The 21,121-nt window shown below is 48.6% G+C and overlaps 11 protein-coding genes across 11 annotated transcripts; 4 read left to right on the forward strand and 7 right to left on the reverse strand.

Annotated features, from left to right (window-relative positions):
• Positions 1 to 8: 8 nt before the first annotated feature.
• FOIG_13272 (uncharacterized protein) lies at positions 9 to 1,829 on the reverse strand. The gene is made up of 4 exons (XM_031214422.1): positions 1,569 to 1,829; positions 1,370 to 1,520; positions 1,158 to 1,323; positions 9 to 1,110 (listed from the first exon to the last, which is right to left on the reverse strand). The coding sequence occupies exons 1-4, from the start codon at positions 1,734 to 1,736 to the stop codon at positions 54 to 56; spliced, it is 1,542 nt and encodes a 513-aa protein (XP_031055793.1). The 5' UTR covers positions 1,737 to 1,829; the 3' UTR covers positions 9 to 53.
• Positions 1,830 to 2,431: 602 nt separating this feature from the next.
• On the reverse strand, positions 2,432 to 3,622 carry FOIG_13273 (uncharacterized protein). Its single transcript, XM_031214423.1, has one exon. The coding sequence runs from the start codon at positions 3,517 to 3,519 to the stop codon at positions 2,536 to 2,538; it is 984 nt and encodes a 327-aa protein (XP_031055794.1). The 5' UTR covers positions 3,520 to 3,622; the 3' UTR covers positions 2,432 to 2,535.
• A 128-nt stretch (positions 3,623 to 3,750) lies between these two features.
• FOIG_13274 (L-lactate dehydrogenase (cytochrome)) lies at positions 3,751 to 5,550 on the forward strand (the record flags this gene model as incomplete). Its single annotated transcript, XM_031214424.1, has 5 exons — positions 3,751 to 3,996; positions 4,047 to 4,588; positions 4,640 to 5,103; positions 5,152 to 5,360; positions 5,408 to 5,550. Exons 1-5 carry the CDS (start codon positions 3,855 to 3,857, stop codon positions 5,548 to 5,550), a joined length of 1,500 nt encoding a protein of 499 aa, XP_031055795.1. The 5' UTR covers positions 3,751 to 3,854.
• Positions 5,551 to 5,999: 449 nt separating this feature from the next.
• On the reverse strand, positions 6,000 to 6,962 carry FOIG_13275 (uncharacterized protein; the record flags this gene model as incomplete). The annotated part of the gene is made up of 1 exon (XM_031214425.1): positions 6,000 to 6,962. The coding sequence occupies one exon, from the start codon at positions 6,960 to 6,962 to the stop codon at positions 6,000 to 6,002; it is 963 nt and encodes a 320-aa protein (XP_031055796.1).
• A 722-nt stretch (positions 6,963 to 7,684) lies between these two features.
• On the reverse strand, positions 7,685 to 8,955 carry FOIG_13276 (uncharacterized protein). The gene has a single exon (XM_031214426.1). It carries the CDS (start codon positions 8,863 to 8,865, stop codon positions 7,723 to 7,725), a length of 1,143 nt encoding a protein of 380 aa, XP_031055797.1. The 5' UTR covers positions 8,866 to 8,955; the 3' UTR covers positions 7,685 to 7,722.
• A 149-nt stretch (positions 8,956 to 9,104) lies between these two features.
• On the forward strand, positions 9,105 to 10,790 carry FOIG_13277 (alcohol dehydrogenase). The gene is made up of 3 exons (XM_031214427.1): positions 9,105 to 9,253; positions 9,299 to 9,693; positions 9,741 to 10,790. The coding sequence occupies exons 1-3, from the start codon at positions 9,240 to 9,242 to the stop codon at positions 10,349 to 10,351; spliced, it is 1,020 nt and encodes a 339-aa protein (XP_031055798.1). The 5' UTR covers positions 9,105 to 9,239; the 3' UTR covers positions 10,352 to 10,790.
• Positions 9,731 to 12,667, reverse strand: FOIG_13278 (uncharacterized protein). Its single transcript, XM_031214428.1, has 5 exons — positions 12,557 to 12,667; positions 12,402 to 12,500; positions 12,240 to 12,352; positions 11,145 to 12,193; positions 9,731 to 11,099 (listed from the first exon to the last, which is right to left on the reverse strand). The coding sequence occupies exons 1-5, from the start codon at positions 12,605 to 12,607 to the stop codon at positions 10,429 to 10,431; spliced, it is 1,983 nt and encodes a 660-aa protein (XP_031055799.1). The 5' UTR covers positions 12,608 to 12,667; the 3' UTR covers positions 9,731 to 10,428.
• Positions 12,668 to 13,324: 657 nt separating this feature from the next.
• On the forward strand, positions 13,325 to 14,914 carry FOIG_13279 (uncharacterized protein). Its single transcript, XM_031214429.1, has one exon. The coding sequence runs from the start codon at positions 13,329 to 13,331 to the stop codon at positions 14,790 to 14,792; it is 1,464 nt and encodes a 487-aa protein (XP_031055800.1). The 5' UTR covers positions 13,325 to 13,328; the 3' UTR covers positions 14,793 to 14,914.
• Positions 14,741 to 16,059, reverse strand: FOIG_13280 (uncharacterized protein; the record flags this gene model as incomplete). The annotated part of the gene is made up of 2 exons (XM_031214430.1): positions 14,741 to 15,472; positions 15,528 to 16,059. The coding sequence occupies 2 exons, from the start codon at positions 16,057 to 16,059 to the stop codon at positions 14,871 to 14,873; spliced, it is 1,134 nt and encodes a 377-aa protein (XP_031055801.1). The 3' UTR covers positions 14,741 to 14,870.
• A 1,566-nt stretch (positions 16,060 to 17,625) lies between these two features.
• Positions 17,626 to 19,459, forward strand: FOIG_13281 (uncharacterized protein; the record flags this gene model as incomplete). The annotated part of the gene is made up of 2 exons (XM_031214431.1): positions 17,626 to 17,709; positions 17,762 to 19,459. 2 exons carry the CDS (start codon positions 17,626 to 17,628, stop codon positions 19,457 to 19,459), a joined length of 1,782 nt encoding a protein of 593 aa, XP_031055802.1.
• Positions 19,298 to 21,035, reverse strand: FOIG_13282 (uncharacterized protein). Its single transcript, XM_031214432.1, has one exon. The coding sequence runs from the start codon at positions 20,854 to 20,856 to the stop codon at positions 19,492 to 19,494; it is 1,365 nt and encodes a 454-aa protein (XP_031055803.1). The 5' UTR covers positions 20,857 to 21,035; the 3' UTR covers positions 19,298 to 19,491.
• Positions 21,036 to 21,121: the final 86 nt, after the last annotated feature.

Here is a 21,121-nt window from a genome sequence, read left to right on the forward strand (position 1 = left end):
TCAAAAGATTGGTCAAAGATGTAGATTGAAATATTTCCGGGTCACCATCTCCACTACAGCTTATATTGGTACAGTGGGCTCTTCTCACCCATAATCTCAAGCTCCTCCTCTGTGTACTTGCTTCGAACCTCAGCCTCGCTGATCTTGGACCTCTTCTTGTTGATCATGACTAAAGCAGTCTCAAGGGTAACTGCAGCTAGAATTCCCGCCACCGCAAATCCCAGGGATGCGCCGTATCCAGTCGTGTACTTGGGCTTCTCCTTGTCGATATAGATGTAGCTGCCATAGATACCACCAATTGTACCTGCACAGGTGACAAAGCCAATGCTGATCGCTCGCTTCGTCGGGTTGAGGTTATTGTCAATGTTCCAGGCACTGGTGCCAGGCAAGATGGGATACATGCCAGCGCAAGCGAGACAGACTGCAAAGTAGCACACTCCAAGGTTCTGAACAATGAACTCGGCTTTGGTCATGAGGATAGAGAAGGCGATGATGATGCAGAGCTGAGGACCAACGATGAAGGGCATTCTCCACTTGTGCTTATCAGCGAATCGGGCGAGGAGGTACGATGAGATAGCTCCACAGAGATAAGGAGGGATAGTCATTAGTTGGGCGTTGCTGGATGTGAATCCCATTCCCTTGACGATAGAGGGCATGGAGAACTTAAGACCGTAGTTGGGCGCAGCATTGGACCAGGACATGATAACGAGGAGATATGCCTTCCAGTCCTTAAGAACATCAAACAAAGCTCCCTTGTCGAAAGTCTTCTCGCGGTATTCGCCCGAGTTGGTGACTCTTCGGGAAGCTTGGCGCAGAACGAGATAGCGCTTCTCCTCATCGGTGAGCCAGTATGAGAGAGTTGGTGAGTCGATGAGCAAGAACCATGTGACGAAGGACATGACGACTGTGAAGATTCCTTCAATGAAGAAGATCCATCTCCAACCGCCCTGACCGCCGATGCCGTCCATTTTGGCGATTGCGTATGCGAAGAGGCCGGAAAAAGCACCTCCAGTGGCAGCGGACGTGTAAAGAATCGCGACTCGGGTTTGCGTCTCGTGGGGGAGGTACCATTTCGAAATGATGAGGATAGCGCCGGGGAAGAAGCCAGCCCTGATTATGTTAGCATATATGAGATTTAGAGGTGGGTGGCTACGTACTCAAAGAGACCAAGGAGGATACGGATTGCGCAGAGTTGTCCAAAGTTGTGAATCAGACCCGTGCAGACAACAACAATACCCCAGATGAACATGATAGTGGCCATGTATTGAGATGGCTTCGCAAACTTGTTGAGAATCATGTTACTAGGAATCTCAGCGAGAATATCTGTTCAGATTAGTCCTGCTCAATATCGCCGAACCGGTGAACATACAGGGAATGAAGTAGATTGATAGCGCGATGTTGTACTGCTCTCCATTCATACCAAGATCCGGAAGCATTCCCTCGATCTTGGCGTTTCCGATATTCGCTTTGTCGATATATGTGACGAGGTACAGAATAGCGAGCATCGGCATGAGTCGCCACTGAAGAAGTCAGATCTTGTCTGTGCAGAGTGAAACCAACCAACTTACATCGATCTTTGCCAAGACCTTCTTCTTCTTCTCCTCGGGAAAATTGGCGACAAACTCCATGTCCTCAGCGGACAAACCACCATTGGTAGCTGCAGTGTTGGCATGGTCGAGATGAGAGGCGATAGCCTCGACGTCCTTCTCATCCGAGATGGAGTTCCTCAGAGCCATGATCACAAACTCGGATTCAAGTAAATGTTGGGATGTATAATTGATCCTGGTGATTTGGAGTATCACTGGATTGAGAAGACCTTGATATCGGGGATATCAACTCCTTTTTATGGGATTAAAAACTTGGCAAAGTTATGGGGGAGTGAATGCGGGGTATGGGGTATCGAATCTGGGGAGACAGACTAGCGCGTTTAGAGTTCTGAATGAGTCGTGCTTGGAGACGCACTGATAGTGTTGGATTGAAGGGGGAATTAGTTAGCCAGTAGGAGGGAAGACCGAAGGAGATGGCCGCCCGCTTGGTGATATCTGTGCCACCCAAGACATCATCGAAAGATGATTGCAGCATCAGTGCAGGAAATGTAATCATTTCGGTGTCGGTTACATGACCGATTATTTCTATTCACCAAGAATTATTTCGTGGTGATATGTGAAGTTACTCTGTTCAAGCAGGGAACAAATGCGAAACACAGACCGTGTCCATGATGAGATGGCGACAAGCTAATGCATCGCGATCAGTCAAGCCCGACAGACAATAATGGCCAAGGCGATTGAGCAATTCAGTTCAGCAGGCTCGAATCTGCTTTGGAGATGTCCACAGGCAAAGCACTTACGTGTATACCTGTTGATGCTGCGCGTCGTTGTCTCGCCACTGAGCTTTGATCTAGACATGGTCTAGGCCCAGGGATTGCTGTCAACGGGCGTGCATCGATAAGAATCACACACAACGGATAACTAAGAATGATGAAACAGGAACTTATTTTTGGTCGTGCATTTAACGACTATGTCAATACTAAACAGTCTATTGCTTCCTCAATTGCTTCTCAGTATCCGCCAGAACACTCAGCGTCTTAACCGTCCATTCCTTGGACTTATCATCAAGCGGCTGATACGGCTTCCTCATATGCCACGATGTCTCATTATCCAACCCAATATCCTTACCCAAGAAATGCCACGCTCCATACTTGGTATTGCTAATTCCCTTCTTACAAGCCCACTCAGCATGAGCTACAAGACCTTGAAGCTTATTCGCCTCGTCAATCTTGCCAGCTTTCCATAAGTCATAGACACCCGCTGTACTTGACGGGAAAATGTTACCCATCCCTGTAACACAACCGCTTCCACCGCTGTGGAGGGTGGGGAGGAGATAATCACTGCTTCCGCCGTAAACACCGAATTGTTCGTGTGAGAAGAGCGCTGTTAACCGAGCAAGCTTTCCAACGTTGCCGCATGTCAACTTCACCGCTACGATATTCGGTTCAGAAGCCAGAGTAGCTAGTTGATCAGAATCCAGATCAATACCAGATGTAACAGCGGGAAAGTTGTAAATGACAATAGGTATCGGTGAAGCAGCCGCAACCTCTTTAAAGTACGACACTATAGCTTGGCTGGGTAGTGCCTTGGGCCAGTAATTCGGCGGCAGAAGCAACCCAAAGCCAGCTCCAGCCTCCGCTGCATCTTTGGCGTTCTGGATCGACTCCTGCGTGGACTGTGCTGAGATGCCTGCCACAATGGGGTAGTCAGGTCCACCGGCTGCAGAAGCGGCCTGCACCGCTGTTTTGATGATGGCTTTGCGCTCTTCTCGTGAGAGGAGAACTAGTTCGCCATTCGTGCCGAGATAGACGAGACCGTGCATGCCTGCCTTGATCAAGGCTTGACATTGGGTGTGCATTGCTTCATGGTCTACTTGTTGGGTTGGGTCGTCTGCTTTGTAGAGTGTGACGACGGGGGTGTAGACTCCTGGGGGGAGGGGCTTTGCCTTGGTTCGGATAGTGCTGCGCTCCATTTTGATGACTTGACTAGTGAATGATAGACTGGTTTACACAGAGTGATGATTGTGTAATGAAGATATTGCTTGATGCAGTAATCGTCCATGCTATCTCCGAGCTCTTAAGTGCACCAAAACTCCAAAGCCCAATGCGGGGTTGGACGCCCGGAGACATTCCCGGGGGGGCGAAAGCAGCCAATGGGAGGGTTCTCCGTGACCCCAGCCCGATACTCGGCATTCCCGGGCTGTAAACAGCTTGTGGAGATAGTAAATTGCAGCTTTGGTGATTAGCATATTTTCAAGGTCTACAACTTGTTTTGTTCTTGGAGGTTCAGTCAATACTATCAGCAATCATGGAGACATCAATTGAGACGAGAAGAGTGTCTTTGGACGACTTGAAGCAGCATAACACGGCCAATGACTGCTGGATAGCTGTTCATTCCAAGGTTTGGGATATTACACATTTTATTAATGAGCACCCTGGTGGTCCAGAAGGTATGTTGAGCAAACCTGGGGGTTGTAGCGGGACTAATCATGATGGCTAGTTTTGTTGAACCTCGCTGGTTCTGATGCCACGGAACTGTATAACGATGTCCACGCGCCTGATATCATCGAAGACCTTCCAAGCGACAAATTAATTGGGCTCCTCGAGGAGTCTGCAATTAGTCGACCGACGCCTAAAACTACCGAGATCGATCCCGTACCGCCCCCTACATCACCAACACAAACCAACGACGTCCCCTCGACACCAAAGACCAAAACAGTCCCACCGTTAGATGCAATATTAAGTGCTCCTGACTTTGAAAAGGCAGCGCAAGATTCCCTGTCCGCGAAAACATGGGCGTTTTACTCTTCCGCTGCGACAGATCTCGTCACCCACGGGAAGAATAAGGAGCTGGTGCGGAGAGTCATGATCAGACCCAGGATCTTGAGGAACGTGTCGCAAGTGAACTACAAGACCAGTATTCTTGGTTTCGATAGTAGCGCACCGTTCTTTGTTTCTCCTGCTGCTATGGCGAGACTTGCTCATCCTGATGGGGAGCTGGCGCTTAGTCGGGCGGCGGCCAATGAGGGCATCATCCAATGTGTAAGTAAACCCATTGGCCAACACTCAAAGTTCTTAACTAACGGTTGGTAGATCTCGAGTAATGCTTCCTTCTCGTTAAAGTCAATAGTCAAAGCCGCTCCCCCAACACAGCCCTTCTTCTTCCAGCTATACGTCAACTCCAACCACGAAAAGACCGTCGAGCTACTCAAAACGGTCCGTGGTCTCGGCGTCAAAGCAATCTTTGTAACAGTTGATGCGCCTGTACCAGGGAAGCGCGAGGCAGATGAGAGAGCTGCGCAGGAGCAAACTGTCAAGTCGGCGATTAGTGGTGGCGAGAGCAGTAAGGATAAGAAGGGAAGTGGCTTTGGACGTCTTATGGCGCAGTATATCGACAAGTCGTTGTGTTGGGATGACTTGGCTTGGATTCGGGAGGCGAGTGGGGGTTTGCCGATTGTGTTGAAGGGAGTTCAGACTGCTGAGGACGTTATTAAAGCGGCGGAGTATGGTGTTGAGGGTGTGCTGTTGAGTAACCATGGTGGACGGTCATTGGACGGGTAAGTCATTCCTTCTTTCAGTGACATGCTAAAGCTAATCTTCCCCAGCGCTCAAGCCAGTATTCTGGTTCTGCTGGAATTGCGGAAGAACTGCCCAGAAGTCTTTGATCAACTTGAAGTCTACATCGACGGCGGCTTCGAGCGGGGATCGGATATCTTGAAGGCCATCGCTCTTGGAGCAACAGCAGTTGGTATCGGTCGGCCATTCCTGTACTCTCTTATTCACGGCCAAGACGGTGCCGAGCATCTCTGTCATAGTGAGTTTTGTATGTCGCGCCACGACGATCAAGCTAACGAGTTATAGTTCTTAAAGATGAGCTTGAAACCTCAATGCGACTTTGCGGTATAACATCGCTGAGTGAAGCAAGACCCAGCTTGGTGAATACGCTGGATGTTGATCATATGGTGGTCGGTAATGCGTACACGCGTCTGTTATCGAAGCTGTAGAGGTTTTTCCACGGCGGGAGAACACATCTCGATATTCTATAGATCTATTCGCCAAGTAGCATACATGTACACAATATTACTCTGCAAATCATCTTTCACTCTTCTCCTTGGCTTCTTCTATGTTCTGACCCCCTGTATCTAAAGTCTCAAGTTGGCTTTGGCCTTACACCGACATTGGCTATTGCAGCGTTGTGGACCATTTCCCAACCCCATGGCATTTCTCTCAAGTGCCGGACCACTTGAGCGCGATTCCAAAATGGGTATTATGAAGGTAAGAGCCGTCACCAGCCAACATCCCGATCCCATGCACACATGTCGCACATCATCTTACAAATCGTTCGTCAGAACGAGCAACCCGGGCATGTGTGCACGACCTGTTCACCAAACAATCATATTGTTACATAGGCTTTTACTCAGCACTGCCATCCCAATAAGAGTAAATTGGCAAACTAAGCCTTGGCAATCTTTGCCTGGAACGCCTTAACAGCATCCAGCACCTTCCCATCCGCTTCCAATCCAAGACCATAAGCCCTAGAAACATCAAATCTCGCTGGCCAACTCTTTACAATTGCTTCAATAGCCGGATCTCTCTTCTCCTCAATCTGCGCAAGCGCCCTTTCACCGCCAACCTCTTTCAGAGCGTCCAATATCTCCTTCACCGTGACCGTAATGCCTGGTAAGTTCACCACCCTCGAATCACCGAACTTCTCTTTTGGAACGTCTTTGATCTTGATGAGGTTCTTGATAACTGTTGCTGGACTGCAAACCCAAAGCTCGAGGTCTCTGCTAACGGGTAGAATGTTGGGGACTCCTTGTAGAGACTCTCGGACAATTCCTGAGGCAAAGCTTGATGCAGCTGCTGAGGGTGCACCTGGGCGGACGATAACAGTGGGTAATCTGACGATACGTCCATCGAGAAGACCGCGGCGGGAGTAGTCGTTGAGTAAAAGCTCTACGAGCAACTTTTGAATGCCGTAGGAGCTTTTAGGTTGAGGAAGTGTGCCAAACTCCGTCACAAGGTTCGTCTGGCCGTAGATAGCGCAAGAGCTAGCAAATATCACCTTTGTGCCGGGATATTCAGCCCGTAGTACGTCGAGGATACTCCGCACTGAGTCGACGTTGATCTTGAGTCCTAGGTCAAGATTGGCTTCTGCGCCACCGGACATGAGACCATGTAGGATGTAGACGTGGCTGAAGCGGTTGGACAGCAGGGATGTGACAGCTGAGGGATCTGTTAGGTCTGCTTTGAGGGACGTGACCTGGTTTTCTGCTCCTGCGGGGACGGGAGGTGTGATGATATCGGTGAGGGTGAAGTGGGCAGAGGGCATGTCTTTGAGGAGAGATGTGATGAGCTCTTGGCCAATGAAGCCACCGGCTCCGGTTATGAGGATTTTATCTTTTGTTTGAGTCATGATGAGAATTACTGCAAAAACAAGTATGAGGGTTATCTAGTGTTTGCAAGTACTGCGTAGTGAAAGTAGATATTGTGTCTCGATCCCAGAAACGCCTTCCATTTTAACATTAATATCTCATGGGTAAGCCATCGTCAGTGTCGCCAATCTTCCGCTATAACTTACACAGAGTCCCAGTTCCGTTGGTGGATAAGCAAGTGCTCGGTCTGCTTGGTGCTCTTAGCCGATTATTGGGTCGCGGTGAGAAATCCTATTGGACGAGTGGACACTCACAGATCTTGCGCCACGTCTAGGCCGGGAACCAGACCGAGACTGGGATGAAGAATTGGATGCGAGATTGCGGCCAGCAGAAAGGGTTCTTTGCCAGTCACAGGTATGCGAAAGGTTTAGGAAATGGGTTCGTTTTGATGTAGGGTAAGGAAATGAAGAAATCATCTAGGCGTTGGATATGTATGTAGAACATTATCCTTTGATACAAGAAGTCGAACTGGAGATGACTTCTGGCTAGTTGACAGAGTTTTAATGTGTAATACATGGAGCTGTGGAACACACATGGAATATGTGGTTAGTCAGAAGGAAAATGTAGTTATTCAATTTTGTTTACCTCGTCAAAGAAGACAGATGTGCAAGAGGGACGGTACCTTCACAGTTCATGAGATGAGGTCATCGGACAATTCCCAAATTCTGGAATTTCACGGTCTTTACATAAGTCATTTGTAACATGGTTTATGAAGTTACTTATGCAATTCAGATCTATTTCTCAATTGGAGCTAACCCATCCCTCAACATCGTCAATCCTAACATACTTAATATGCTGCCGATGCCAAGTATACGCTACATGCGCAACATCCGTACCCCCATCCTTCTCAATATAAATACTCGGATAACTCAACTCCCTATTCTCCTGCCCCGAAGAACTATTCGTCCCACAAAACCCATCCCCATCTTCAAGCACACGCTCTCTCCAAGTTAGCCCCTCATCCTCCGAAACTCCAAGCGTCAACGTCTTCCTCGGCGTTCCCCAAATCGCATTCTTCCCTGTCTTTGTGACCTGATTGGGTCGCTTATCATCCTCAGGCGTGATGTCATCGTACAAGCCTTGTCGCTTGAGGGTATCAGCTGAGGCGTTTGATCTGTTGAAGACAATGGCAATACGGCCTGATGATAAGCGGGCTGCGCAGATACCGCTGTTGGGGTTTGGGAGGGTTGTTGCTTTTGGTGTTTCCCAATCAATGCCATTATTGGATTTTGAGCGGTAGACATTATCTGCCCAGCGGCTGCGGTAGAATGCGACCCAAGATGAAGAGCCGGATACTGGGGGGATGATGTTCATGTGGACAGATCCAACACTGTCTGGTGCTTGCTTCTCCTTCCAAGTTGCACCATTGTCATCTGAGTAAAGAACACCAGATATATCGTCGCTTCCGATCCATCTGTGACCGGGTTCCGTGCGGCAGTAGAAAACTGGCAAAATCCAGGTACCATCGCCATTGATAACAATGGGTTGTCTGATAAAGATGCCTGTTACATCAGGGAGTAAACGGCTGGCCTCAGACCAAGTATGACCCTGGTCAGAAGATGTGCGCTTCAAGATATAAGCGCCATCCTGATTACCCGCATCTTGCGAAGTATGAAGCAACCAAATCTCTCCACTGTGAGGCGCCCTGAACAAGACTGGGTTTTGACAACTTCTGTTCTCATCAAATGAGATCTTTTGCGGGGTAGTCCAAGATGATGATCCCGGTTCTAATCGAGACAGCCAGATACTGATATCAGGCAGCCCTTCTTGCGAACCACCAAACCATGTGCATAACACAGTCTTGTCAGGGAGTTGCAACAAATTCGAAGCGTGCGACTGAACTGTCGCTGAAGGAACAGGAATAGTCTGAAGATTTGGTGCCATGATTGCTTGCGGTTATCGAGCTGCTTGTTGACGCTGCAATGAGTCTTGTCTTGGTGGTTTAAAACGTCGCCTCTTCTACGTAGATTTGTCTACTTCCCCACGATCCCAGCGGATATTAGCCCGACTCTAAACCCACTATGAATGACTCGCTGACCAATTGGAAGGATGGCCGATTGGATGGCGTTGGAGGTGAGGGGTTGATGATCTTGGTGGAATAATGCGGGGAAGGAAATGTTCGGCGATATCAGCGTTGGTCAGATCGGCATGAAGATGAGTGGCATAAAAGCGGCATTTAAAAACAAATAAAAATAACAACCAAGGTTTACAAAGTCGCAACATCATCACATAGTACCATCCTCACACGTGCCTTCAAAATGGAATACGTCAGGTAAGCAAGTCCATCATCACCAAGACCCCCGCATTAACAGCCCAGACTCGGCAACACAGGTCTCAAGATCTCAAAGGTCATCCTCGGCTGCATGACCTTCGGTTCAAGCTCATGGCAAGGCTCACCCTGGGTTCTCGACGAAGAAGATGGCCTAAAGCTTCTCAAAGCTGCTTATGATCAAGGCATCAACACTTGGGATACAGCTGATACGTACTCCAATGGCGAGTCAGAAGTCATCATTGGCAAGGCCTTGAAGAAGTTCAACATTCCTCGCCAAAAGGTTGTTATCTTGTCAAAGATCTTTAATCCTGTTATGGATGATGGCACAAGGCCTGCTAGTATCAATGATGGACCGCTTGTGAATCAGATGGGGTTGAGTAGGAAGCATATTTTCCATGCTGTTGATAAGTGCCTTGAACGACTTGGAACCGACTACATTGGTAAGCCTGTCTGACCTAGTAAAGTAAGTGACATACTGACTGTATAGATGTCCTTCAAATTCACCGTCTAGACCGTGAAACACCCCCCGAAGAGATCATGCGCGCTCTTCACGACGTCGTCCAGTCCGGCAAAGTCCGCTACCTCGGCGCCTCATCAATGTACACCTGGGAATTCGCGCGTCTCCAATACATCGCCCAATCCAAGGGCTGGACCCCCTTCATCTCCATGCAACCCTTCTACAACCTCCTCTACCGCGAAGAAGAACGCGAAATGCTCCCCTTTTGCGAAGCCACAGGCGTCGGCGTCATTCCCTGGAGTCCTATCGCCCGCGGTCTTCTCGCCAAGCCTCTGTCGAGCAAGAAGGATGAGGCGAATCAGTCGATTAGGAGCCAGAGCGATAAGAAGACGGAAGCGTGGTTTGCGGATGCCAATTTGGAGATCGTGAATCGGGTTGAGAAGGTTGCGGCTGATAAGGGGATTAGTATGGCACTTGTTGCGACGGCGTGGGTTCTTCAGAAGGGATGTTATCCGATTTTGGGGTTGAACTCTGAGAAGAGAATTAAGGAGTCGGTGGAGGCGTTGAATGTCAAGTTTACGAAGGAGGAGTTGGAGTATTTGGAGAGCGAGTACCGGCCAAGGAACATTCAGGGCATGTAGAGTCATGATTGGGAAAAGAAGCGCATAGAGGTTTGGGATAAATACATAGATGAATACCAATCAATTGAGATACTCCTTCAGGTTCCTTCGGTGTTTGGAAAGATAGCCATCGACTGCATATACCCATCTACATCGAGGAATGATGGATCAAAGCCAAAGATGGGTGATAGGCCGAAAGTCGTGTCCCATGTAGGTATTGTAGTTCCATCCATACCGGTAAACATATCAGGGTTAGTGTTATAGACATCTTCAAGACTTTGATTGGCCTCGTTTCCAGGCATCATTGATGAAATGGCATTCTGGACTTTATCTTGAACACCATGCGAGGTCAAAAGGCTAGTCACAGTCTCCAAACCTCTAATCATGAGATTGGCCAGATGCCACTTGCCCATAGACAACGATCTGAAATGGCTGATTAGTCGTGTAATCTGATCCAGCGCTTGATCACGTCTGAACAGGTTATCCCCGTATTTGTGTGAGACTTTGGCGAGAAACATGGCTGCGAATGCTGTCATAGAGAGAAGATAAGATGGTATCCCGACGATGCTTGTTGAGAGATCAGGGTCTGTGAGGAGGATGTCGATGATGGCTGAAGCTGAAGTTACTGCCATTGAGGCTGTATCGAGGAAATGGCTGGGTATTTGGTTGGACTGGCCACGGAAAACATGTGAGTAGAGGTATAGTTGGGCGAGGTGGAAGTGGAAGAGAGCTCCTTTTCGTGGAAACGCGCCAATATTGGGATGGCCCTCTGGTCGGTGTTAGTTATGTTCGAAGAGGAAGCTGGGCCACTCACCTGGGAGCCTATCGGTCCATTTCGTGATCCACTGATCAAGCTGCCGATGATAGTGCCCTATCTGACTCAGATACAATCTAGGAATCTCCTCTCCTTTATCAGGCCCGAATAATCGTCGTATGTTACGCAAGATACCCATCAACTCGACCTGACTCATGAGTCTTTCATCTTGGTCCGTAGCCAAAGGACAGTTTAAGATGCCTTCCCAGTCTTGCGTAAGCCAATCGTCCTGGATAATCGCCGGTCTATCGTAAAGAATAGCAAGGTGCTGGTCGCAGATATAAAGAATAGACCAGATTCGAGCAGAGTCCATGGCTTCTTCGGATTGGTCCTTTATGGCTAGACTGTAGCTGTTGTGGATGTTGCATTCTGCAGCTCGTCGGATTGCATGGCCTGATAATGTCCACGATAGATCACTAAGCCAGTATGAAGCGATGCTGAGAGCTCGGAAGTAGTCCCTGTCGCCTTGTCGTTGCAGCATTGACTTCTCGGTCAATCGCCGGAGTTCAGAATTGCAAATGCCATATACTTTATCGGCAGCTGGGTCGTGAAGCGCTGCGATGGTGAGAGTTGCCGCACATAGGATTGATGACTTCCGACGAAGCTGCTCGAGGGTTTTATAGGGGCAGCCGATAGAGTAGATGAACCCGTCAAGGCGATCTCGATAAACACAAAACAACCGCTCAGCATCAGCCAGTGAGACCTGTCCTTGTGAAATGAAGTCATTGATGGCTTGACTCGGGTTCTCATTCCTACTGCCCGGTGACCGAAGCGCTCTCATTCTAGTCAGTGTATATAGAGAATGGATAGGCGCATGGGGCAGTCTATCGTCTTCGGGCGTGAGTTTCGGTGAGTTGTCACATGATGGGCCATAATTGTCCTCCAGTTGAAGAGTCGTTAAATCTTGTGGTGGCGGTACTGACGAGTCCTTTCGCTTGTTCATCCGGGACGTTTGTAATGGCGGTAATTCTGGTAAGCCCATTATACTTCTCATCTCCTTGACTGCTGTGTACACCTGGTCAAGATCCGATAGCATGGCTTCAGATAACCTGATATATGTTAGCAGGATCTCAGTACAGTTGAATCCAAGCATACTCTGTCTTTTCATCGATAATGGTTTGTAGGTTCTTGCTAACGGCGCAGTTGCTCAGCTTCTTCTCTTTACACCGTCGACATGGTGGTCCAGCATCGTCCATAAAACATTTGATCTGAATAAGTCAGTCACTTCAATTTATCGGTAAGTGGCGGTGAGAGTACCTTGTGCTTCCGACATGTTGTGCATGCCCTGATATGTCTCGAGATGTGAGCAACGGGATGCTCCGAACTGGAAGTTATCGCCACTCGTTTCGGAGGAGGCTATCTCACTGATCAGCGCCCATGCACCCTGCAGATCATTCGTACTGTTAACATACCACACTCCCCTCATACTCTTGCGTCGCAGTACTTCCGTTCCGCTTTGACATGATGATTTGTTATCACGTTGTCGCGAGTGGTTCATGGCCAAAAACACGTCAAAGTTGCTCAGACTGAAAACGCGGGGGGGGGGGGTTAGTCAGCGAGAATTGCTCCTTTGACTAGAACTGATGTGGTAGAGATCTGTCGCTGGGGAAATGCGGAGGTGCACGGAGGCATCGTTAGTCCGAGTGCCTCCGCAGATAATTCTATTCATTGTGGACCAGCAGTCATAAGAAAGTTATGGAGCTTTATGAGTTATGCTGTTGTGCATATATATGCATCTGCATAGGTTATGGCACCTATTGTGCTTGGCATAACATTATGTCGATCCCACCGCAATGAATGGAGATATTGAGTAAGCATTCATCCCACTGTGAGGCGCATGCACAGTTTCGGTCCAACTCAAGGTATGATTTGACTCTCGATTCAAGAGAAAGGCTGACTATACTCACGTATCGAATGTGTGTCCCTCGTTGTTCTGTCTTTGGTCAACTTTCAATGCTTCAGCCCGATTAGAAAGGCTCGATGCAGTGGTCCCTCAAGCCAATGGGAATGAAGACCGATAGACACGGACCAGCTCGCGGATGTCGGATAAGAACCTTGCGATCTGTCGGCTACCCTAAACTCGATCGGAAGAAAGCGATTATTTATCTCAATTGACATCTACACCAATATCACTACTCCCAGCTGAGGATACAACAAAAACTTGAATCTCTACGACCTACCAAAATGGCACAAACTGGCACACTCGTCTTATCTGAGGCTCTTTCAGCTCTGCCTCCAGTCCCGGCTTCTCATCAACAACTCCGTTCTCAAACAGAGTCCACCATCCGAAACACCTCCTCACCAGCTCCTCTATTAGTTATCCTCGACGATGACCCAACCGGAACACAAACATGCCACGACATCACCATCTTAACAGTCTGGGATGTCCAAAACCTAGTCTCAGCATTCAAGCAAGTTGGAACAGGCAACGGTTTCTTCATCCTCACCAATTCACGCGCCCTTCATCCCCAACAAGCTCGTGAGCTCATGATCGAGATCTGCACCAATCTAAAGACAGCTTCTCAGGAGACAAACCTCCCTTATGAGATCGTGCTACGCGGTGATTCCATCTTGAGAGGCCACTTTCCTCTTGAGCCTGAGGCAGTGGAGCATGTGAACGGAGCGTTTGATGCGTGGATCTTGTGCCCGTTCTTCCTTCAGGGCGGGAGATATACTATTAACGATATTCACTATGTTCATGAGGGTGATAAGCTCATCCCTGCAGCTGACACGCCTTTTGCAAAGGATGCGACGTTTGGATACAAGAGTTCTAATCTAAGAGATTACGTCGTGGAGAAGTCCAAGGGAAATATCACGCACGAGAACATTGATTCAATCGACCTTGAGACTATCCGAGTTGGCGGACCAGATGCAGTTCTGAAGAAGATCTTGCAGCTCCCAAAGCGAAGCGAAACTCCTGTTGTGCTGGTCATCAACGCGGCTGCAGACGAAGACATTGATGTTGTGGTTACCGCTCTTCTACAGGCGTCGCAGCAAGGGAAGAAGTTCTTGTACCGAACAGGTGCTGCTTTTGTATCAGCACGTCTAGGCATCTCATCTATCCCGCCTCTTTCAGCTGGACAACTCGGCTTATCTAAAAGCGTCGGTGGTCTCATCATCGCCGGTTCATATGTACCCAAGACGACCGCGCAATTGGACTCTCTGGTTCAGAAGTCGGGCAAGAATCTGACCACTATCACGCTCAATGTCAAAGCACTCCTCAAGTCTGACGAGGCAGCGAAAGAGGATGTCGCAAAGGCAATTGAGCTTGCGTCACAGCATATCAAGAACGGGCAGGATGTTCTAGTCATGACAAGTCGGGAGCTCATCGTCGGAAAAGACGAGGTTGAGAGTCTGGATATTGGCTCAAAGATTGCACTGGCTCTGGTGTCGTTCCTGCAGGGACTAGAGCAGAAGCCTCGTTACATCATCGCCAAGGGCGGAATTACATCTTCGGACATGGCGACAAAGGGATTGAGGATGAAGCGTGCTCTTATTGTTGGCCAAGCTGCACCTGGGGTTCCGATGTGGAGGTGTGATGAGCCAGAGTCGAAGTGGCCGGGGTTGAACTATGTTGTTTTCCCTGGAAACGTTGGGCATAATGATAGTTTGTATGAGGTTGTGAGGCAGTGGAGGGAGTTTGAGTAGTATAGCTATCACTAAATAAGCACAGTATATAACTAGAATGCCCTAGGAACATGTCTATATTACATTGAATGACTTGTTCTATCTTGGTGCTGCTCTCACTATAGCTGCTTCATCCCCTTCACCCTGAGAAGAACTATCATCCCTTGTCGTAGCAGTCGTGAATGTTTTGTTTACATATATACCTCCATCGACTTGTCCACTGCGATGGAGATCATCAAGAGGGATGCAGTCAGAAACCACAATAGCCCGAGGCGTCATTGCTGAGCCATGGCCCCGCCGACGTTGAGAACTTCGGCTGTCGTAATCAGCTGGATCCGTCCTACCACTCCTCGATGTCGCATACTTCTTGATGCCTCGGGTAAGTAAGCCTTTGAGTGCTGGTAGTGAACCGACAACAAGAGCGGTTGCTGTTTCTACGGCACCCCAGATAGCTAGTCCAACGAGATCGACCTTTTTTCCAACGATGACTTGTGACATGCGTACAATGGCGACGCAGATGATGATTATACCCAGAGAAAAGGCAATTCCAAGCCCGATTTTCTTCTTCTTGTCGAGCTGTAGAGAGGGAAGTACTGCGATCGGAAGCGCCATGATCATGAGGTCGGTTGCAACGTCGACGGTCGTTGAGAATATGACGTTGAAGGACTGTCTCCATTGTTCTCGCGGAGAATCACAGCTGCCTAGAGAGTAGTCAGTAAAAGATTAAATAACCAGAGATTGAGCTGATCGACTTACCATGGAAGTAGTTAGAAGGAGGACTGCAAGTAAGTACACTGCAGATGATGCACACGATGAGGGCCGATGCTGCAAAGACCGAAACACCATACCAACACCGACGAATGACAGGAAACGGCTGGACCAGTCGATAAAACAGCGCCAGAAAGCTCGCCTTGACTGACCATAATATGATCCAAAACAGCTTGATGATAGGGAATTGCCATCGCGTGATTTGACTGCGTTGGAACTCTAGCTCCTTTGGATCGTAGGCGATGCGACCGGCCTGGAGGTAAGTCATATACCACAGAGGATCCATCTGCTCAGTCTGCAGTATAGCCATAGTAAGAGTGCATAGCCACGCCCATGTAATCCAGTAGTCATCTGCAAGGAAGCGCCGATTCTGATGCCAGCGAACGAAAAGTCGTAGTGATACGAAGAGTGTAGCGATGGTGAAGCATATCCAGACGATTATGATTAGTCCTTGGCGGTTCACGGAGCGAGCAGCGCCCGTGAGGGGAGCATCTGGGTCTGGAGGCGGAGGGGTTGACATGGCGATGTCTTTGCGTGGCTTGCATGATGAGCTACGGGACTCATAAGTTTACTGATATAGGGGAAGAGGAGTATTTCGCGTGGCGGCGACAAACATGTTGGTTCAGTAGTGATTGGATCAGATGCGACAAACTCAAGGACAAAGAAGGAGCACAAAGGGTTGAGGCGATTGGAGGCAACGCCACAGCCGCATCACATTGCAGGTGAAACGGGAAAACAAATTAGATCAAAAGGAAATCTTTACTGGTTGTCAACACTGATGTAAATCACAAATCAGATTCTACAGCTCACGGTGTGCAGTGTGATAGAAGAGCCTGCCAAGCTGGGGAATATCTGTGGTCGATCGCGAGGCTTCAGAGTGGGTTATCATGTATTCTTTTCTTCTTCTTTCTGCAAACGATTGGCTCTTGCTAGGTCAGAATGCCAATTAACTCATTTGCGAACTGGCTATCACAAGCATGAAAGGTGAGGAGCATTTGCAGAGCAGGGAACATGGGACAACAGCATCGGCCCTACGTACAATTCTTTCATTTGTTGACTGGATTAGAGAAAAGAGATAACAATGTTTGCCTCTATGATTGCTTTTCCATCGACCCATTTCCGCTTGCGTAGCATTGAGGGATTCTCAGCCGCAGATATTGTTGGTTCCAGGTACGACAAACATTGCAGATCTTACCGCTTGCAGTGAGCCTTACCAACGGTTGGAGTGGCAAACAATTACATGTAAGAATTTCAGGACCATCTTCGCCGTTTGGATGAGTGATTGCATTAATTGAAACCGGGAGTGGAGACAAGATAACGGTTAGTTCCGCTCTTGATTTCCTGTAATGGAATCTGCCCCTGGTTGGGATGAATCTTGGCATTGAGGAAGCGAAGCCATGTCTCATGCTTAAATGGCGGAGTGAGCGCAATGACCATGCACGAGTCTACTGTCTGTAATTGACGTTGACGATAATGGGAAGGATAGAGCTTTTGATGAATCTAGAAGAAATTCATCACTTCAACCAGGAGGAAGACAGGGGATCTGGCGTCAGGATGGTCCTTAATTCGAGCCAAGTACGTCTTGGCGATCTGTTTGCTCCAGAATTGATCTCACGAAATTCCAATAAAATGCACATTTGCATGGATGATGTCCAGTATATGATAACTCACAATTCACTCAGCATTCGTCAGTTCTGATTTGCAGACAACAAGCCGTTACATCTAATCTGGAGTCTCGCACCGTTGCCGCATAGCTGCATATCAGGGGTTCCCGGTGCCTGCATGATGTTTGTACCCTTCGCTTCCCACCAACAATTATTCCAGACGCTTCAATACCTGCCCCAAATTCACTAGTTTGATCAGAGAGTGAGCAAACAGAGACGCCACCAACTGAACAAGATTGCCCGAGGGGACTGTCGCTCCCGTAAGCTCACCAAGGTTGCACGACCTCGGACTCCGCTGCGGCGAAATGACGCATTGCAGAAAATAATGTTCCGCATAGATTAAAACTTGATGAGAGCCACTTAGCTGCATCCCCCTCTGTACCTCACCTCAACTTTCTTTTTCCTGCGGTCCATCTATCAGCATGTATCCCGGGTCTCTTTTTCCTCTACTCGCGGTACTTGCCGTTGCCACAGAAGCGATTGGTTCAACACCGAGATGCAAATGCGTATGTATACGCATTTCAATCTATCATATCTGACTTCAGCTGACGGTTAAAGATTCCCGGCCAATCCTGCTGGCCCTCTCCTTCAGAATGGAAAGCTTTCAACAACAAGATTGGCGGCAGTCTTATCAAGACTGAGCCAATCGCGCAGTCATGCTACCCCGGTCCAGAGGAGGATCTGAAGCAATGCGCGTACGTGAACAAAATGTGGTCGGATCAGGATTTCCAGTCATCGAATCCTATCGGGAGACCTTATCCGTACAACATCACCTGCGCACCGGTGGATTACACTGCTGGGCAAGAGCCTACGACCTGCAGTCTCGGTTCTTTACCTGTTTACGCTGTTAATGCTACTACTCTGTCACAAATCCGAAGTACAATTGCGTATGCACGTGAGCGGAATATTAGACTTGTTGTTACTGGAACAGGCCATGATCTTCTTGGTCGCTCTGATGGGTTCGGCGGTCTTGAGCTCTGGCTTCATCAGTTCAAAAACGGCATTAACTTTCAGAAGACTTACAAATCCGAGAACCAGTGCAAAAGGTCTAGCTGGAAGGGCAGTGCTATCAAGATTGATGGGAACTACCAATGGCGCGATGTGTACAAGGTAGCTGAGGCGAACAATGTCATCGCAGTTGGCGGTGGCTCTATCACGCCTGGAGCGATCGGCGGGTGGGCTTCTGGTGGTGGCCATGGACCTGCGACGAGGAACTATGGTCTCGGCGCTGATCAGATTCTGGAAGCAGAAGTGATGCTAGCTGATGGAAGAGTTGTCATCGCTAATCACTGTGAGAACACCGATCTCTTCCGTTCAATGCGTGGCGGAGGTCCTGGCTATGGTATCACTTTGAGCAGTACCATCAAGGTTCATCCCAATGTCAAGGTTGTCACGGCTCACCACTTGCAGATCGCACCACTGGAGAAGACAGAGAAGAATGCAGATCTACTCGACGCTGTGTCCGCTCTGCTGCAGTCGCTACCTGATCTCAACGACGCTGGCTTTGCTGGCTACGGTTACTGGTTCCGAAACTTTCCCACCGTTTTTGTTGGGAACGCTACATCTGGCTATTCACACGGTGTCTGGACAATCGGCAAGGGCCGTCGAGAGGCTGAGGCGGCCTGGGCTCCAGTGCGAAAGGCCTTGTCGAAGTTTAAAGACAAGCTCTACATTAACGAGAGCTGGGCTACGTACGACGACTACTGGTCATTCTACCACGCTGAATCAGGGTTATACGACCCGACCGGCGACACCTCTGTCTTGACCTCAAGGCTCATTGACCGTCAAAGCGTGAAGAGTTTCGACAAAGTCAGAGATGCCGTCGAAGTCATGAGCGGCAAACCTGATGAGTTTGGCACAAGTGTCATTCTGCTCACCTCGGGTGGTCAAGTTTTCAAAGACGCTTCAGACAAGACAAGTGGCCTACACCCCGCCTGGCGAAAATCACACTACGTTCTCATCTCAGGCACGGGTATTTCTCGTACCGGAAACACTGCTGAGCGCAAAGCGGCGAATGACGACGTCACGTTCGTTAAGGGCGCTGCAGCGAAGAAGTTGGCTCCCAACACTGGCGGTTACATGAATGAAGGTGATCGCAATGATCCTGACTGGAAGAAGTCGTTCTATGGTAGCTTGTATGGTGAGCACCTTAAGACGAAGAGGAAGTATGATCCTTCTCATATTTTCTACTGTCCTACTTGTGTTGGGTCTGAGGAGTGGGTTGAGAGGCCGGATGGACCTTTATGTAGGATATAGATAGAACAAATGTAGATCGGGTTAGCTATAGCCTATTCAACGATGCTTCTCAGTCGTGTCTCCGGCGGATCCCAAACTATATCCTGAATGCTAAGCCTTTGCCTAGCTGGAACCGTCATGCTTCCACTCGCCGAACTAATTTCGATATACTCTTCATTCTTGAATAAAAGCATCGGCATCGTCTGGTGGAATTCCGCCAATGTGAACATGTCATGATGTCCTTCAGCCCGGGGGTTTAAAGCGTCCATTGCTCGCGTGCTGATGGCTTCGTAAAGGATCTTTGCATCCTCGACTGTTCCGGCCTGGAATAGACCAACGCCCCAGCTTGCTATCTTAAGAGGATCGCCATCGCCGTGGGGAGTGAATGGGTTGCCGACGTTGTTGACTGATAGGCAGGCGTTGATTCCGTAATCTTGAATTAGCTTGGGTACCATGATTGTACCGCATGGTCGACTGAGAGGTTCACCCTGTCCTGAACCGTCAGACTCATGTCTGCCCATCATGTAGAGGTCGCTAGTTGGTAATCCGACAAAGTGAACAGGCAGTTTTGTCTCTCTCAGCGTTTCTGAAAGTCTGACCAGATCATCGTGAGTAGCACGAGTAAGTCTAGTAGCATGCCCAAAAACAACAGTCGGAGCGCCAGGGTATGTAGGCCACTTAAGAGCCCTAAGCTCTTCAATGATATGATTAAACACAGACATGTGGGTTCCATCGCCATTCAGGTTGAATTCGATATGAAAGTCAAGGTGCTTCCTGTGTTTCAATGCGGTTTCGATGGCCCAACGTATGTTCTTATTCTGCGATTCAACGTCAGATTCCACGTACGGTGTAGTTCCAATAACATCAATCTTCGAACCAAGCTGATCAAGAGCTTTCGCAAACATAGCTCGGTTTGCCTCTCCCTTCTCTGCCGAGAATATAGGGTCCTGTGCAAAGGCGCAGATTTGCACTTCCAAAAAGTCCTCGAATTCCTTCCTTAGCCGGATTCCCACCTCCAGAGTTTTGAGTTCAGTGACAGAATCAACCTCAACAAAGGCTCTCATGAAAGTGACACCTTGTTTGTAACTTGTAGCTATTAACTGAGAGCCTCGTAGGTACAGGTCCTCCTCGGTGTAGCGTTTCTTTGCTTCAGCGGTATTGACCAAGGCTTCCTGAAACCCTCCTGTTTTGGGAGCCAGATCAGAGTAATCTGGGTGGTTTGAGGATTTTGGATGGTTGCAGGTGAGAAGATATGGTTTGTCGAGATGAATATGAGGATGGCAGAGTGAGGGAAGCATTACGCTTGGTGTTGTCCTGCCAGCAGAAGGCTTCATGGAGGTCACCACTCCCTCTTCTATTTGGATATCCCATTGTTTTGAAGAGTCTTGAAACGGAAGAATGATGTTTTTGAGGGCCATGCTGAGTTATACCGAGATTTCTTAAGGTTAAAACTGAGAAAATAAACTCTCAAAGATCGTGAATCCCTTCACAGTGTCATTGATTCCCCTCATCTCGAATTTGAACCAATCATGTTGAAATCTGGATGGATATTAGTCAGGGTGAATAATTATCCGGCCTTTCACCACTGTAACTTAAGCTTTCACAATGACATTTATGAATGACTGGGTAAATATCCCGATGAATTGGCATTACCACCTAAAAACCTATAGCCGAAATGCTTTC

Source organism: Fusarium odoratissimum (genome assembly GCF_000260195.1).
Source record: "Fusarium odoratissimum NRRL 54006 unplaced genomic scaffold supercont1.32, whole genome shotgun sequence".
NCBI lineage: Eukaryota > Fungi > Ascomycota > Sordariomycetes > Hypocreales > Nectriaceae > Fusarium > Fusarium odoratissimum.

Bases quoted from the DNA above. Each gene is read 5' to 3' on its own strand.
- FOIG_13279 (XM_031214429.1), top strand. From the start codon at position 13,329: ATGGCACAAACTGGCACACTCGTCTTATCTGAGGCTCTTTCAGCTCTG.
- FOIG_13272 (XM_031214422.1), bottom strand. From the start codon at position 1,736: ATGGCTCTGAGGAACTCCATCTCGGATGAGAAGGACGTCGAGGCTATC. The intron at 1,521-1,568 runs GTAAGTTGGTTG...TGACTTCTTCAG, and splicing joins AGGTCTTGGCAAAGATCGAT to TGGCGACTCATGCCGATGCT. The intron at 1,111-1,157 runs GTACGTAGCCAC...TAACATAATCAG, and splicing joins ATCCTCCTTGGTCTCTTTGA to GGCTGGCTTCTTCCCCGGCG.
- FOIG_13277 (XM_031214427.1), top strand. The intron at 9,694-9,740 runs GTAAGCCTGTCT...CTGACTGTATAG, and splicing joins ACTTGGAACCGACTACATTG to ATGTCCTTCAAATTCACCGT.
- FOIG_13282 (XM_031214432.1), bottom strand. From the start codon at position 20,856: ATGGCCCTCAAAAACATCATTCTTCCGTTTCAAGACTCTTCAAAACAA.
- FOIG_13278 (XM_031214428.1), bottom strand. From the start codon at position 12,607: ATGTCAAAGCGGAACGGAAGTACTGCGACGCAAGAGTATGAGGGGAGT. The intron at 12,501-12,556 runs GTATGTTAACAG...TCAGTGAGATAG, and splicing joins AAGAGTATGAGGGGAGTGTG to CCTCCTCCGAAACGAGTGGC. The intron at 11,100-11,144 runs GTGAGTGGCCCA...AACACCGACCAG, and splicing joins ATGGACCGATAGGCTCCCAG to AGGGCCATCCCAATATTGGC.
- FOIG_13276 (XM_031214426.1), bottom strand. From the start codon at position 8,865: ATGGCACCAAATCTTCAGACTATTCCTGTTCCTTCAGCGACAGTTCAG.
- FOIG_13273 (XM_031214423.1), bottom strand. From the start codon at position 3,519: ATGGAGCGCAGCACTATCCGAACCAAGGCAAAGCCCCTCCCCCCAGGA.